General features: G+C 32.6%; 1 protein-coding gene across 3 annotated transcripts; it reads right to left on the bottom strand.

Moving 5' to 3' along the window:
* Positions 1–4,434: 4,434 nt before the first annotated feature.
* LOC148602929 (arylsulfatase B-like) lies at positions 4,435–15,808 on the bottom strand. Of its 3 annotated transcripts, none has more exons than XM_088552556.1 (15): positions 15,666–15,808; positions 14,622–14,725; positions 14,007–14,118; positions 13,769–13,820; positions 12,902–13,005; positions 12,253–12,359; positions 11,774–11,832; positions 11,162–11,263; positions 10,366–10,429; positions 9,690–9,787; positions 8,547–8,683; positions 8,117–8,175; positions 7,024–7,150; positions 6,256–6,389; positions 4,435–5,860 (listed from the first exon to the last, which is right to left on the bottom strand). In XM_088552556.1, coding segments are annotated over exons 1-15 (1,434 nt in total). In that variant the 5' UTR covers positions 15,668–15,808; the 3' UTR covers positions 4,435–5,687. The 3 variants fall into 3 exon arrangements, with proteins under 3 accessions (XP_088408682.1, XP_088408683.1, XP_088408681.1); XM_088552557.1 differs by having other exon boundaries at positions 5,538–5,860; positions 14,622–14,730; positions 15,666–15,807; XM_088552555.1 differs by lacking the exons at positions 14,622–14,725; positions 15,666–15,808 and having other exon boundaries at positions 5,538–5,860; positions 14,007–14,310.
* Between the last annotated feature and the right edge of the window lie 3,003 nt (positions 15,809–18,811).

Here is an 18,811-nt window from a genome sequence, read left to right as displayed (position 1 = left end):
ATAGATGTCAGAGAAGAAATGGGGTTCGAATCCCGCTGCGGGAGCGACCAAATGTGCATCAATTCAGATACATTCAAAATTATGAAATTAATTTTCATGTAGGAGCTGAAGATAAGACAAATAAAACATCAGAGAAAGACAATATGAACTAAAACAAAAACCGGCAGTAGCATCAGTTTCCTGGAAGGGGAAACATGTCATGAACCATTAAATTATTATCAAAAGTAAAACAAAAAAAAAACAGGAATATTTCGTTAACACTTCATTCATGATTAATGTTACATTCCAATAAAAAAAGGCATACGTTTTATCGTCACGTATTCTTTATGGAAAATGGTTACAACGGAAAAGGATAGAGAGTTTTATTATAGCTTTCTTTCTTGTAACAACAATAAGGAAAGGAACTGAACACTTAATATAGAAGTTACAAACATTTTGATTTAAATGATTTTACAACTGATTTGCATTCCATTAAAATTACTGAAAATTGTTATGATACAGATTTCAACAATGATTATGAAAATGAGTTTGTAAACATTTAGACAAACATGCTCCAATAAAAACTAAAGCCAACGTAGAAAACCACTTTAATGTATGAATAAGGAACTTAGAGAGGCCATATATAGAAAAGAAACGCTATATACAAAATTTATTAAAAACCGGAATGTCAAAAATTGGGAGAAATTTAGGCAATAAAGAAATTTGGTAACACAACTCAAAACGAAATCTGTGAAAGTATACGTTTTAGAACGTTTCTCTGAAGGATAAAAAAATTGTGACTTCTGGAAAACAGTCAAGCCATTCTTCTCTAAAACAGGGAACTGTAGAGAGCAAACAAAATTGTACTACTTGAAAATGACAAAATTATAAACAATTCAGAAGACGTGTCAAACGTATTCAATAATTTTTTTCCACAGTAGCAGACAAAATAATAGCAGATGTTGAATATGACTCCTCAAACCATCCCAGTATAAATGAAATTTTGAACATTAGAAATGATAAAAACAATATTATATTTAAAGAGGTATCCAATGAAAATGTAGAGAAAATTTTAAATAACATAAATGTGAAAAAGGCCACAGGTGCTGATGGTATTCCAGCAAAAACTTTTAAAAATTGTAAATCCTGTATAGTGCCTCAACTTACCACTCTTGTTAATGTGTCAATTTAAAATACCTGTTTTCCTGATAAATTGAAAGAGGCACAGGTTACACCTTTATTCAAGACAAATGATCCATTGTCAAAGACAAATTATAGACCTGTTAGTATCCTTCCTATATTTTCTAAAGTTTTTGAAAAGATATATGAAATACAATTATCTGATTATTTTGACAAAATATTTTATCCTTTTCTATGTGCTTCCAGACGTGATAATGGATGCAAGACCCCTAATCAGAGTTTTAGAAGATTGGCCAGCTGCTCTTGACAAAAAGCAATATGTAGCAGTAGTTTTGATGAATCTTTCTAAGGCCATTGATTGACTTCCCCCATGAAATTCTGCTCGATAAATTATCAGCATACGGTGTTTCCATCAATTCAATCTTCCTCCTTAAATCTTATTTATCAAAAACCAGCAAATTAAAGTTAATAATGTTCTGAGCGGGTGGGATGACATTCATAAAGGTGTACCTCAGGGCCCCATCTGAGGGCCATTGTTGTTTAACGTTTTTATAAATGGCATTTTCCTCTTTGTAAAAAAGGGAGCCTATATAATTATGCAGACGATAATACCTTGTCTTTTGTAACCCTGATTTTTATAAGTTAATCTCTACTCTTCAATGTGAGTCTCAAATTTTGATTGATTGGTTTCGGTTTAATAAAAAGCAGGCAACTCCTGATAATTTCAAGTTCTTGCAGTGGGGAAAAGGCATTTGAGAAAAATCCCTCCATTAAAAATACAAAATTCAGTCCTCACTTGCGAAAAAACGGTGAAATTTCTAGGAATAGAGATTGATTATCAGTTAAACTTTGATGATCATATCAGTGTGATCTGCAGGAAAGTATCTCAGCAACTGAATGTTTTAAAAAGCCTAGACTCTTATTTGGACCGTTTAAGTAAACTAACTCTATTTCATACTTTTATTTTGAATAATTTCAATTTTTGCCCTATGGCTTGGCACTTTTGTACAGAAAAGATTTTTTAAAAATTAGAAAAAGTGCAAGAAAGAGCACTTCGTTCCGTATATGAGGACTATAACAGCTCTTACCAGGTACTCCTCATCAAAGCTAGGGTGCCTTCACTTTTAAAACTGTGAAAATAATATTGCACATGTATGTCTAAAAAATCTGGTAAATGTAAAAAAATCTAAATATTCTTTTAGGTATATAAACGTATTGGATGTGCTTCAGGTAAAGTCAAGCAGATATGGTAAAAAAATCTTTTAAATTTGCTGCGGCAACACTCTGGAACAGCCTTCCCAACCATTTCAGGACAGAAAACAGTTTTTCTCATTTCAAGAGCCTAATTCAGTCCTGGAATGGTTCGGAATGTCGCTGCTCTGCATGCAGGTAAATTTCTGTTAGACATCATGCTTATTTTCAGCTATACGTTTTGTTTGGCTTCTTCTTGAATAACAGTACTTCTGCTTTAGATTTAGTTCCTGCATTTCTATATACTTTTATGTTTATTTCTCTGCTATATTAATATGTTTTATTTAGTGCATGCTATGCTTATTCTGTGCTTGATAATATGTATTGCTTTGTGTGTATGTGCCCTTGCCTTGGTTTATGTTATGCTTTTGTTTTATATTCGGTCAAAAACTGTGTCTGTATTTATGACGAGCTTCTGTTATCGAATATCTTGATATAGTAATTTGTTTGTTATATTTAGATTTCTTTCGTTAAAATCCGAAATATTGTTACTAATAGGAGCAAAATGAATCACGTGGTCTTGACAAGCGGAAGTCACCATCTAAAAACCGAAAACTAACAAAAGGGAATGACAAATCATCCCTTTTATTGTAAATTTCAGTATTTAGATTTCCATTGTTGATATGAATACTAAAATGAAGAACCAGATAATCTTTATTACACATGTATCAATTTATTTGGCTTTATTCAAAGAAAGTTTTGCCGGATATATATCGTCAACGTTGTTAAGAGCTAAAACATCGCTCAAATATCTGAGTGTGTCTATTAGATTTTTCTGTTAAATATAGTAATATTTTGCTTAGTCTTATGTAAAGAAAAAGATATACAGATCACTGCCACACTACAAAGAGACAATTTCTGGACAAAGATGAAGATCAACAGGAAGACCATACGCAAAGAAATTTAAAGTCTTCAGTTCTTTTCCTTTTTGTTGTTACAAACAAGAAAGCTGTAATAAAACTCTCTATCCTTTTCCTTTGTAACCATTTTCCGTAAAGAATTCGTGATGATAATACGTATCCCTTTTTGTATTGGAATGTAACATCAATCATGAATGAATTGTTAAAGAAATTTTCCTGTTTTTTTTTCTTTTTTTACTTTTGATAATAATTCAATGGTTCATGACATGTTTACCCTTCCAGGACACCTGATGCTACTTTCGGTTTTTGATTGAGTTCATATTGTCTTTCTGATTTTTGTTTGGTCTTATCTTCAATTCCTGCATGTAATTAAATTTCATAATATGTTAATATGTAGATCGTTTATTTCTTGTTTTGAATGTATCTAAATTGTTTCAGCGATGCAAGTTTGCTCGCTTACTCAGCGGGATTCGAACATCTTCTCCTCTCTGGCATCTATGGCAACACCGCCTGCACAAAGTCCAACTCTTTGGACCACTCGGTCAGCTAGGCTATATAAAATATAGCTTTCGCTGGCCGGGTCGTTCCTCCTCGTTGGATTAATCTAGGACTGTAACCATGTACACGATGCATGGTAGTGCGGGACAGCTCATCTAGGTGTTGGTATGTAGGATAGAGGATCAAATTAACTATACATGTCACAACAAGTCCATATTATACAAACGTCCTCAGAATGTGACTCTATTCGCTACACTGCTCCATCGGATCAAATTGATTCAGAGAAGATAATGTGAACTTCTAGAAGGGTCTGAAAAATTCCTAACTCGGTTAACGAAAGCTATATCTTTGTATAGCCTTGTTGGCCCAGTGGTCTAGAGCGTTGGACTTAGTGCAGGCGGTGTTGTAATAGATCTCAGAGAAGAGAGAGAGCGACCAAATTTGCATCGCAAATTTGCAACCTTGCATCGATTCTAGAGTTGGGATGTAGCTTAGGCTTGATTATATATATATATATCATCTTACTTTAATCCGCGACATTGTGTACATCAATAATGGCAATGTGTTTGTAACAGAGAAGCGATATAACTTTGTATTCGTATATGTAAGAGAGTGCACCAAAATGTACTTGTACAAGTTTGTGTCTTCTTGTGGCGTACTTTATATCAAATTTGAAATAAAATGCAGGATTGAAATTTTCAAGAAATAAAGAAGCAGGAACTTTTATTGTCATAATATTTTTAGTTTACATTGAAAAATATTTGGGGGTATCACCCCCACCCCCATTCAAGTCAAGTACACTCCATGTTTCGAGTGAAGTCCCAAGTACAATTTGTTTTTTGGTAAAGTCCAAAGTCCATGAAATTTGAAGTGATACCCTCATATTTCGGCGTTCTATGTTGACAAAAAAGTATACATTTTCTAATAAAAATAGGGCAGGACAGACAATTTGATCCTAGCCCACCATAAAAATAAAAAAAAACATCCGTTTTGATTTTCCAAAAAAGCTTGATCAAGAAAATAAATTGGCAGGTCATCCTTGTCGGTAAACATAAATCCTGGTTCTAAGGTTATATTATTTTTCCGGTGTTCCTACTCTGATACTGCGCAAACTTTTTTGCAAATTGACGGCAATCGATCATATATGCATGAGATCTATAATTCAAGTTGACTAATAAATAAAATTTGAAGACCGAGAGATGCGAAGCAAGAACATTTCTGTGGATGGAATTTGTAAAAAAATCCTGATTTGATGCAAAAACAAAAAAAATCAAATTTCAAGCGCGGAGCATTCGCCGGATACGCCCCTTTGACTCCACGCCTGGATTAAATACTCCGTTTGAAACTTTTTCTACATTTTTACCTCAGTAAATTAATATGCAAATTATGTTTTATTTGCAATAATACGGGGCTATCTTTCATATTCCTCAGTTCAACAAAGTGTCGTGATTAGAAAATCTAGCTCAAATTCTCCAAGAAAAGAAAATTGTTTCATATCTCCAACCCGACCATCGCTAAAATGTTTGATAATCAAATTGGCATAACTCCCCCTAAAACTATCGGACAATGCTGATTATTATTGTGTTTCCTCGGGTTCCGTTGTGAAATTGTAGTCGTGAGTTTGTGTAGGACAGACGGACTCACAGATTGACGCCTGACATTTACAGAAGATTTCCCAAAGCAGCCCTTGAATCCCGACGTCATATTGCTTCTACGGTCAAAGGGATATAAATCGCAAATTTCACGCAAAACGCGACGTCACAAATTGACGACGATGTAACAGTTTGTGCCATACAATGCGAATAAACAAAAGTGTGATTTCTCTTTAAAGAAAAACACCCAAAACAATTTCTTTAAATAAAAAAAAACAACAACAACCAAAAAACAAAAAACGGCGTCATTTTCATGGTTGGCTCCAAGGGTATTACTGAAATCACTATCATATCCATTCCCACATCATTAGCACCACCCTGGTGTCCAAAATCCGCCATAATTAGTAGGGTTAGAATTTGGATCAGCCTTTAGCGTTACTGGTGGCACAATATCTTTCTTATAACTGTTTAGTCTTTCCTTTAGTTGCCTTAAAATATTAATTTCCTTTAAATGTAGATTGTGCCGTTCATTTGGATCATCTAAAAATAAAAGCAGTAAGCATTTGTAGATGTATATATGACATGTTTTTAACCAATCTCTTCATTCGTAGTGATTTTTATTCGGTTTAAATGCTTGCATAATAAGCATAAAAAATGCTTGCCAAAAAAAGAATAATAAACAATCATAACAATTGGAATTGATTTAAAATGAGTATGATATAAAAAATATGTTTGCGTTTCTAATTTTGGCGAATGCTGGGTAAAAAAACTTAGTCTTTAAACCGAGATATTTTGGCATTTTTTAGTCAGACCGCTAAACTTTTGTCCAAAAGTGTGTTTTGTATTCAGTCCTTGTTATGCATCAATATATCATCGTGAATTGGATTTAACTTATTTTTTGCCTTTTGATTCAACAAAAGATTTATAAAACTTACTTAAAACGTCATATAATTGATAATATCCTAACTCGATTGGTTCCTCGACTTTCCCATCTTCCTCCGAGGTCGGAACAGGGTACCAGCCATTATAAGGACCAGCATATCCCTCAATCAGTTTGTAATTACCGACTCTGTAAATAACAGATCCAAATCATATTCACTTTACAATTTTCGATATGCTGTACATGTATTTCAATGAGTAACTTCTACTCAGCAACATCCGAATCAAATATGTAGGAAGATCCAAGTCCAAGAAAACATTGTATACAAGATGTACTCAAAATAAAAACTATTGAAAAAGTAACCAAATCCCTTTACCGAGAGATTCTGCCATGCGCAATAACATTTGAATGTCGTATCAGAAGCATGTTGTCAATCCAACTCGACCTGTGTTGAACTACTACTCTATCATCATCAACTCTTGATTGTGCAGTAATACAAATGACTATCAGAAACCGAATAGACTTACGGACTGAATTATTTTGTGTTGCCTTATGTCAATTTTAAACTATACAATACAAATCATGTGAAAGACATTAAACTGAAGTCCAAAACCTACACAATTAAATGACATGAAAGAGCGGCAATGTTAAAATGCAGGTACTAACAGTGGGTCTAGGCATGGAAGACATCACAGCTGTTTTTGGTGTTTTGATTTCACATTAAATAGTTGGTGTCTTATTATTTATTACCACTTGAACAATTTAATAATGTATGCAATTGAATTAAGTATTTAATTTAATAATAGGCTAAGGAAGCACTCACCTGATAGCAGCATGACCATTAATAGGCAGCCATGAAGTATCTAGGTTGTAAACGAATTCAGTCCTCCTTGTTGTTTTCATCCCGTTACGTAAACTATCCCAGTGGTTTATTCCATCAATTTCTGGCACTGTTTCAATGAAAATAATGAATCGTCACATGTAAAACAAAAATGATTTAGAATTAGTTTGACGTAAGTTAAAAATTCGAACCTAGGCAGGAAAAATTGGGCGACTGGAAAATTTCAACCGATCAAAAAGAAAGTTAGAATTCCAGAGACATTCAGTTTCATTGAAACGTTCCAGTTCGTTGTGTAATTCACACATGATTAAAACTGCTGGACCTTAGGCAATGCTAAACTGATTTTCCACCATTTTCATTACTACACAGACAGAAAAGAGAAACATATTATATATTACCACAGCGGTGGGTCTAGACGCTTGAAAGGAAGGGGTGTCAGTAGGGGTTCCTTACAAAAAGGGGGGTGCTAGGATATCATTTACACTTTTTTGTCAGTTTTAGTCCGGAGAATGCAAATTTTCCAAAAAGGAAGGAGTCAAGCCCCTGCTCCCCATGGAGCCGCCACTGATTATGAAGGCATTTCGTTTCTTTTGTGTTAATTTTAATCGTTTCTCAGTAGTTTGTTCATTTGTGGTTTCAATTTCCTGGAATTTAGTACAATTTTTACGTTATTTTTGGAATTTCAGTTCGGGTTCGATGAAACCACAAAAACCACGAAAAATGATGTCATAAATAGTTTCCTTCTTTAAAGAGTAATAGGACAATTATTTGGAAATACGAGTGAATATCAAAAATATCATCACGGGTGCCGAAAAACGCCTAGATTTAACGAGTTTAATCCTCAAGCGTTCTTTGTAGTAGTTATCATATTTTGGTTATTCACGATAACCAATTGATTATCCTATTTATTATATAGATTTTCTTCATAATTTATCTACATTTTCAACATTGATTGATATCAAAGTTGTGACGTTTTCACGAGAGAAAGTCCAAGAGTGAAATTACCGAATTACTACTTTTCGCGCCTTTCTATCCAACGGGGAAATATTGAAAATCAGTACACCGCAAACATTACCTTCTTCACCGCCAGCTGCAGCCAAAATAGTCGGCATCCAGTCAACTGCATGCATCATGCTGTACAAGCATAAAATTATTATCATATCTTATCTTTAACATCGTACGACTACATATTACTACGTACAACGGATATCTATAATACTCACGTAATATGAATGTTAAGGCAAATAATATATTCAAATAGCTTAACTAACTCTTCTTCTCATGTTATTTTAAATACTTTCCTTAATTAAGCATTTGTTTTTTAAAGCTTGCATAAAACAAAATAGCAAATACCAAAGTTACTAATTTAATATATATCGCAATTTTTTATATGCTGTACACGAATTCAAAGAAGTCACCTTTCATCAGCAGCATGCTTATTCTTACCATAAATAATCAAGGAGAACAATTATTTTTCTGTAAATTATGTTACAAATAAGTCTTACCCTTCAAAAACAGTCTTCTGTTTCTTTAATCCAGCTCCGTAAACAAAGGCAGCTGCTCGAGTTCCCCCTTCATAAACTGTTATCTTAGATCCTCGTAAAGGATAGTTGTTGCCGTAAAACTGAGGCCAACCACCATTCTGAAATTGAGAATATGAAATAAAAACATCTAAACTTAATGAAATACTTTGATGTGTAAGTGTTTGTAAGAATAATGTAAAATGGGAAAAATCAGAAACATGCATGTCAAAACCGCACTGATCTGACAATATAATTTCACTCAAGGATACTTTCTCTCTTTGCAAAGACCATCATTTGATCTCTGCATCACTTGATTTGCGCAGAAATTTTTCAATAGAATCTTTAAAAAATGAGGTTTTTGACCGAGTTATCTGCCCTTGAAATGTTTATTTTCAGTGCATTTCAATGAAATTGTACCTCAATGGTCCAGCATGATATTGCAGAAACAGTAACAGAACACACCAACACTCATACTGTTCATTTCGTTGTTGCGCTTCCAAGACAATAAGTGATGAGAATATATGTGAAATTGGCACTTTGAAAGAGTTATTATTCATGATAAGGTTTGATTTTGTTGATTTTAGCGGGATATGAATCTAATATTTTCTAAAATTTACATATCTGAATAAAGACAGGACTATCAATCAATAAAATTATAGCATACATGTATTTGAACCGAAAAAGCATTATTTGTTTGATGGGGTTTGATCTACAGTATGAATACCGTCTTCCATAGGCAGTGTCTTAATTTAATATGGAATGATTCTAAGCTCTTACAATTATATCTGATGAGGTTGAATGATCTAAATCAACACTAATATTCGGTTCAAACAAAACATTAGAGATAGAAAGAAATAATGGAACAAGATATTTGAACTAAAGAACCAAGATTAAAAAGGTAATCACTATATAATGTTCCAAGTATAAAGATATACACATACAACACAGAACATGAAATTGTCAAAATATCACTAACAAAGTAACAAATGAAAAATTTTGAAAGTTTTGGTGCGGGATAAAATAAGGACATGACAATATAAGTAATAAAACTCTAGTGGTAATTCCATAATGAGGTAAATCAGTAATCAAAGTTAATTCTAGCAGTAATAGAAATAGAGGTCTTACGTCAGCTGTAAATATAATCAGTGTATTTTCAAACATTCCATTTCTCTTCAATGATTCTGTGACGTTACCAATTGCATCATCCATAGCAGTGACCATACCTGTAAAAATAGAGCGTGTAAGCAAGACGGGAAAAATCGGGACTTTGGAACGTGTTAAATTGCTATTAGAATCATTCAGAGATGTCTGGTTTGACAAGTTTTCGGATTATTCAGGGTTCGGTTTCAGCCGGATTTAATGTAGTAAGAAATGTTTGTGATAAATTACAAGTGTTAAGCTATTAAGCCCGGTAATTCTGAAGTTTTATTAAAAATGTTAAATATTCGACCAAGTAATTATTTGATGTTACCAAGAGTTGTTAATCTACTAAAACAGTTACTCAAACTTCTAAAAACCTGATAAGCACGTTAATATAATGACACGGAGTGGAGTAGTTTTTTACACAAATGTTACTGCATATATATTGGGTCTTCACATTCTGAGACGTTATATTTACTTGTTTATCAGCGAAAGCTATATTTTTAGCTGGTTGAGTGGTCTAGGGCGCGGTGCGAGTTCGAGTCCCGCGGAGGAAACGACCAAAAATTTGCATCGCAAATTTGACAGTTCTTACATCGATGGGAATTTTTCAGACTCTTCTATATGTGTGTGTGTGTGTGTGTGTGTGTAAAAACCCTGCCTGAAAACTGTCTTCTTCCTTTGTTCTTTATATTATTGTACATATCTTCGTAATATTTTGGAACCTATGAGTTTAAGAAAAAATGTTAAACTATTAAACTGTTAAGACTAAAAGAGTTCAAATGTTATTTATAGAAACATAATTTAGGACAACGAAAAAATTGTGGCATGCCTTTGACTTGATTAACTTCGGTAAACGTTAGTGAGTACATCCAGATGCATTTGAATATAACCAATAATAAATAAAATGTGATATGTGCGACTCACATATAGTCAACTGAACAGCTACATTCTTAATACAAGTCTTTGTAGGGTTTTTCGCGCATACAGATAATAGGACTTTCATTTTCAAAATTCGAAATAAATCCGCAATTATGCAGCATGTCGTGTATGTCTAGTATATCTGTTCAAGTCTTTAGAACTGGTGTTTTTTCTGTTTTATAGGTGACTTTACAGTCAGCATTTACAATTATCTTTTTTGTATTGTATGATAACAAAACGATTCAGGTGAACACGAATATTCAATGCGATTGAAAAAAACGTTGAAATCACCGACGTTTACTTACAATCGTGTTTTTTTTATAATTGTAAAAAGCTAAAAAGATTTTGAATTATTTTGAATGGAGAACACCTTTGTTATTTTTCTTATAAACACAAACAAGCTTGAGCCCTAAAGCTAATGTTTTCGCGTTGTGTACGATTCTTTGTTATACAATTACCAGCCCAGATAGTAAGAATGTTTAACCAATGTTTAGGTAATGGCACATTGAAAGTTAATATGTAAATATATACTCTACCTGTATAGGCGCATGAACAGATTGGAATGGCAAATACAGAAACATGGGTTTGTTTTTATCATGGCCGGATATAATTTGATCAGCACGACGAGCGTATGCAAACTGAAAGAAATATTAAGAATTCCATATTATTTTTTTTAATTATGTAAAGAATGACTGTATTATTTTTCGGTCTATGAAGAAATAACCTCAATCACGTAGTGCACACTTAAGAACCTGCGTAGTAGATTATTTTCAAGTGTGGACAACGAGCATTGAGGTTTTTTCATATAGACCAACAAATATATTACAGTAATTCCTTATAATTTAATTTTAGTATCCAAATTCAACGAGTAAATCATTGAAAAAGATTATGACGTCTGTCATACAATATTTGGTCTATGAGATAATGTACCAAATTTATCCAATCAGAAAGCGTGTTACTTCTGAAATGATTTTTTTTCTTCAATAGTTGATTTGCAAGCTATGTATACATTTCCATAGCTGTAACTATGACAAAATACTGATGATAGTTATAACGGCAAACCACCGTTCATTCCGTTTATAAATCCAAAGTGGTTACTACAAAAACTTACGGTTGAATAAGCCCGAATAGTTACTACGGCAACTTACCGTTGAATATGTGTCTGGTTTTACTGGTTTCTTGTTATCTCGAAAGTCTGATCCGCCTACTGTCAAATATAAAGACGTCAGCTTTCATAATATAAATCATTTTCGTAAACATGTATTAGCAGTAATTAATAAGTATGGCTGTTTTTATTCCTAAATAGATCAGGTAAAAGAGGAACAGGATTCAAGATTCTAGGTAGACCAAATCCAGGATGACGAAAGGCCAAAAATAGCGAGAAGAATGAAATGTAAGGAGCCAAGTTTAAAATTGCCCAAACAAAAGAAAGAAAAATATAGAAGAATATATGAAGAAGACGAAAATGTTCCAACCACGTATAATACTTAAACGGTTATTCTCTTATTTTGTTCCGCGCATCAGCAATTATCTTGGTTAAATTATCATAAAGTGTGAAAAAAAGTTGGGTTTTATTATGGTCTAATTTCGATTTCATTTCGTCATAAATGCACGTTGATATACTTACAAATAGTATAGTTAAAGTAGTCTTCTTGACCATTGTAATATCCATAAAATGTATCAAACCCTCTGTATGTTGGAGTACATTCCCATTTACACATACCAAGATGCCACCTAAGTATAACACATTTCCCAAAAATGATCCAATTTCATAAGTGAGTGGAAATTGTAAGATAAATGCAACTGTATCGTACTAAAACTTGTTCATAACTCGTGTAAAAAGTGTTGTTAGTTAAAGTATAGATTACATGTATATTATGTTCAAAATTTTCGAAAACAATGGCCCGTACAGAAATCCAAATTAAAAGCATCCACGAGTAATGGTATGTTTTTTTTTATAATCAGAAAAAGGCAGAGTTGGCCCAATTATTTCGTCAATTCTTTTTCAGAAAATAACAAATCTAGAAGCTAAATAAATATATTAAATATATCATTCATAGTATAAATGCAAATATTTAATTCATGGTATGTATTTAATAATATCAATTTCAATTCTGCCATTTTTGCCTCCATACATATTTTTAAATTTGAGAAAAATCTTGCTTTATTTTCAAATAACTAAAAACAAATGTGAGATTTTATTTTTTTCAGTTTACACAACAGACGCAATCATAATGATACGATCACAAAAGGGTATACAGGTATCTATGCATTACTTTCCAATAATATGTGTATTGTATCCAAGATCTTTCAGTTTCTGTGGAAGAAATGTTCTGTTCAGTGGTGCACATGATGGTGCTTGTGGTAGCAATGCTCCGCGCTAAAACGTCAAGAAGTGAGAGTGAAAAATTAATCATAAACGTGCTCCTACACAAATGCTCAAGTTCTTATAAGTATTTATTAGCCTGTCGCGTGAAAACTGACAGAAACAAAACATATTTCTATAAATTAAAATTAAACATGCACTATACTATTTCCCCTTATTTTCCTGTTGCATGGGGTGTTAACCAAGTTCTTTTAGTTTCTGAGGAAGAAAAATGCGATTTAATGGTGTAAATGACGGAGTATGAGGTGAAATCAACCGTTTCTGTAACAGGACAAACAGAATAATCATTTTTATTTATTTATTTTTTTTTTATTATTATTATTTATTTATTTTTATTTTTTTTATTTTTTTTTTTTTTGGTGTGTTGGTTTTCAAATATTAAATCGAGCATTTTCTGCGGAACAAAAATTCTAACATCACCAGCGACTTCTCCTTAAATGCTTCCAGTACTTAACATAATATATATGTAAATAATTATAAGCTACACACAGCACAACATCCTATATTTATATTAATTGAAATTACAAATTCGTGCGTAAATCGTAAGATAATCGACTTACATATGACAATGCGCGAATAATGATTACATTGTAACGCTTGATAAGCATATAAAGTATTATTCATACAAACATCATCACGAAGCAGTAGTACGTACGATCTTCAAGCGTGGCACTTCTTCGCGTGTACTTAAACATATTAATTCCGTATTTGGTTAATTGCATGCTTTCCTGCATGGCATTAATTTAAAAAAACATACCTGCAAACCAGACTTGAATGGATAAAAACCAGACAAAAACGCATTTCTCGATCTACAAAAAAAACATTATGTATACTAGTATTTACCCAAAAATCCATACTGAATATCAAAGATACACGTTTAGATGAACGTATCAAAATGAACAAAAAGGCTGTTCCTGGGAAATTATAAAATGAACTAATTTTCATTGTGAAAGCATTTGCAAGCAAAATATTGTATACTAATCACAACAACTTACGGTGTGCATACTGGTTGTACATACGAGTGGTTTAATATCATTCCATTCTTTGCAAGGTAGTCGATGTTAGGGGATATTATATCAGGATTGTGAAATCCAACATCATTCCAACCTGTGGATGGAAAGTTAATAATCGGAAAATTAACGTCACAAGTTATATTGATTGTGTCATACATCGTAATAATCTGTAAGAACGTGTTATCAACTGCATCATTTAGTTTGATTGTCATCATTTTATTAAAGGTAATAACGTCGACCAATAAAAAAGTCAACATACGAATAATATTGATCATTTTGTTGGCTAAAAAAAAAGAATGAAAACGCCGAGGCTTCGCTATGTTAATTTACACGTTTAGTAAAGTAACTGATCTCAAAGTTAAGCAAAGAAAAAACCATTGAAATCACATTTGTTCAAAAGTGCTTATGAAAACATATTGAATCTCTGAATATAATTATTCCCTTGGCTTTGTTAAAGTAGAATATGGCCCGCGTTTCAATCACTAAAATGTACGACATCTTTGATAAAGGACAGATCTGCAAAATCAGTCTGATATGAAAGAGTTATAAAAAAATCAAGATATTTGGATACAAAAAAAATAGAAACGTACTACTTACCTAAATCATCAGCAACTATAAATAAAATGTTTGGCTTTTGGTCCGCCGAGACAACAACTAATACAGCTACCAGCGTTAACATTACATACGAAAGTGCCATAGCCCTAGTCTGTATAATCATGAAATGTGAGCAACATATATAACATATAACATGCGCGCTGAAATACAGATCCCAGATGGAGACATACAATAAAAAAGACTTGCATAATTTTCATTTATTAATATAATTTCTTATACCCCGCTATATTCGTACCCAATGTATCTTCGACCACAAACACACCTGTGGTCAGGTTTAAAGGACTTTTGAGGCCCAAATTAGACTCACAGACGATAGCAAATAACCCCACCACTAAAAAACCAAAAACAAACAAATAGACAAACAAAAACATAAAACAAATATCTGCACACATTAAGAACATCTGATTATCTGTTAAGTAGAGATAACTATGTAAATGACAATAAAACACAATAAAAACTGTTGGATTTTCAATGTTGATTATCTCCTAAGAGCAGATAGATTGGAATGGATAATTTTGCATTTCATCATAAAGACCTACAACTTAAATAAAAATATGTGAAGTCTATTTTTGGTTTCTAACATTTAACAGAATTTTCACGATTCTTACAAATACTGATACTTAAGAACGGGTTTCCCAGGAAAACATGTAAAGTAAGAAGTCATCTAAATAACTATGTCAACAATATAAACAAGCACCATTCTAAAATCTTATGTAAAATTTTCTGAAATTACAAATTCAAATTCTTTATTGACACAAACTCATAATCCAAAACATGGTTATGGTCCAATGGCAATGACAATACAAACAAACAGTAATGTAAACTAACATGTTGAAGAATCAAACATATATAATATGATAATAATACAGTTTTACATTATAGCTTATTACTTCTTATATCAAGGCAATCTGTAATATAAATAGAAATCAGTTTCAGGAAGTGCCCTGAATTATAATTAAACATTAGATTTAAAATTAGTTTGGAATTTTTATGCTCATTACATGAAAGCGTACGTTAAATACTTACATTTCAGATATGAATGATCTATGTGAATAAATAAATCACTGAAAATCGATCAAGATATTTTTTTATCCTATTACATCTTTCAGTGTATCATGTGTATAGTATTATCAACACATTGTCGTTTCAGTCAGTGATCGGCGTCCTACAATATGACCTCAATTAAAGAGAAAATCCACATTGTGACCTTGTAGCGGTTTTGGAATGTAATAATTGTAATATTCAAGTATAACACTTTTTATTTTAGCAGTAGGTTGTTTTATTAAAAATACTATGATTGAACCTAAGTGTTTTTGTGCTATTTTGTATTATACAAACAATATAACTAGAAAAGGTTGGTTAATATTTTATACATTTTAAGATAATAGTGGGCGATGTCATTATAAGGTAGTCAATGAGAAATAAAGTGATATTCTTGGAAGCAATGAGAGCCTGGTTTTAGACTGACAGGAAGTGACGGCGAGCGAAACCTTTCATACAGAGCTAGATAGTTTCATATATTCATCACTTAAATGTAAGGAACGCCTACGCAGTCTGATGAGATACACATTTATTTGTGTGCTGTCACTTTTATATTACTTGCGTGGTTTAATGATTACATTTTGTGTCCACGTCATGTAGTAACGTCATTACGTTATTTTGTATCCACGTCATGTAGTAACGTCATTACGTTATTTTGTTTCCACGTCATGTAGTGACGTCATTACGTTATTTTGTATCCACGTCATGTAGTGACGTCATTGCGTTATTTTGTATCCACGTCATGAAGTAACGTCATTACGTTATTTTGTTTCCACGTCATGTAGTAACGTCATTACGTTATTTTGTTTTTTTTCTTTACATTCTGCCATTTACGTTTTTAGGATCTGTCGTTTTATGATTATGTTTTGTCATCATATATTTTACGTTATGTGGATTTATTTTTACGCTCAGTGTTTTTTTATATATATATATATGAGGTCTTTTCCTTTTTACTATATTTCGATATATAACGACTTGGGCCTTTTTATTTACGTTATGTAAGCAATATCTAATGACGAAAATACCAACCAGAACTTGTCTGCGCGGTTCAGTTTTTTATGACGTCCATTTTGTTAACATGGAAGACATTCTAAGAAATCTAGGACTCAAAAGATTTGAAAAATCCTTCAAGGTAAAAAACTGTGCCTAGATATTATTGGGCAGCTTTCAATTTACGACATGGAATGCTTAGGCGTAAAGAACAAGGGAAAATGAAGAAAATTAGAACGGAATGCTTAACATTAGGAAAAAAACTAACCACCAAAGACAATAAATACTCTAGAATTTCACACTCCAAAGAAAGTACTCGTAGGTCTTATAGTCAAAATTTACAGTTTTCGACATGAGCAGGGTCCTATAGGTTTCTGAGGGTATCATTTACTGAAAATTCTGGTGCTTCAACATTAGCAAGAACCAGTTTGATGGTATAGAAGATCACATTTTAGTTCAGCGTGTGAGAGACGTTACGACAGACTTTCCGCGTTATTATAAAGTCATGTTACGCCATATTCTTCGTAAAAAGGGGACAAAGATTAGTATTTCACATTGTACATGTAAGAATTATACAAAATTTGAATTATGATTGATACAAAAAATTGTCTCAATATCAATTTGTGGCGTCAAGTAGTCTTAGACATTTGACAATCATATTTCAAACGAGCCCTTATAGAAAACATATTTGGCATTGTTTAATGTGTTCGCAAAGTTAGAGTTAAAATATCAAAGATGATTTGAAATTAATTATTTGTTGAGGGGAGATGGATCGTATGACGGACGAACAGACAAGGATATTCCAATACCCAACTTATTCCTCGAGTGGGATTATACTACCAATCATTTTAACATGATTTGCATACCCTTCAGGAGCACTTGACACCACTCTTGTTTTGTGGGACTCCATATTACCTAAACTTTAAGTTTCAGTTGCTTTCATGTCTAACCGAGTGTGGTGTCTATGATGTTTGAGTACACTTTCCTTTGTAGTTTTGGCCGTTGGAATTTTGCTGCACTTTGATATTTCGTTATTCCGTGTATTCCTTTTCAAAACCCGTGTAAAGTAGGGCATTAGAAAGAGTTAATGATCAACTCTCAGTGTAGTTTTGCTTATGAATTAACCTTTCATTTTGTACGTATTGCTCGTCGTTATAGGTTATTTTAAAGGTCAGAGCAGCGGTAGTAGTTTTTGCGTAGAGAATACTAATAGCAGGACGGAAGCCTAGCTAAATTTTTATAACGACTATATCAACTTTGTAATACCAACTAAGTTTACTTTTTATTTCAATCTAATTAACTTATTCAGTACCATTTCACATAAAATTAAAAATTTGTTGCACATGATATGAATGGATTCCCTATTATTGTGTGTTTTTGTATTTATTTTTAACATTTCTTTTCTGAAAGGTTTCTGATTTTGACACTTTTCCGTCACAGATAGGAATAGAACGAATTACTTAGAATGTACTATGAGTAGGGGAGATAACTCTATTATATTCTAATCTTGCAAACTGTTTTAGTTGTAGACAGAAAGTCTTTGTAATAAGGGTAACAACAAAATTACCGAATACTCTTTCGATCCATAATTAAGTCAAGTCTAAAATGAATCTGACAAAATAGATAGTACATCACCGGAGTAGCTGGTACCGCAATAGTACTGACTTGGTACAGGCACTTCAAAACGAAATGTTAGGTAAAATCTAGGTTTTACAGCGTGCCAAACCTCCCACTTCCATTGCGGGGTGAATATACCGGTTGATTAATTAATTATTTTATACGTTCTAATATTCAAATTTAAAAAAAAAGCAACGTTTAAATACTTCTTTCAAATTACTTAGATTACCATTCGATACAAATTCACAATGAATATGTTAATTTAGATACTTTCAACTTGTTTTTTTTTTTACTTTATTTCATAAGCGGCAATTTAGTCATATATTGTGCATATCCGCCGCTGGTGACCTGAGTCTATATTTTAGCGATCCTAGAGTCGCTAACGATATTGACCAGGGAAGCAGATTGGATAATACGATAACCATTTTGTAATCATAAAGTGAAAAGAAATTGAATTTCTTTAAATACAAAAAAATTGACTCCTTCTGCACATTTTATCGCTTCCAGAAGAGACAATAGTTCTA

The sequence above is a fragment of the Perna viridis genome, chromosome 11 (assembly GCF_037379345.1).
Source record: "Perna viridis isolate PV_CMFRI_1.1 ecotype Kerala chromosome 11, ASM3737934v1, whole genome shotgun sequence".
NCBI lineage: Eukaryota > Metazoa > Mollusca > Bivalvia > Mytilida > Mytilidae > Perna > Perna viridis.
Note: the sequence above shows the minus strand (reverse complement) of the source record. Positions and strands in the feature narration are given on the sequence as shown.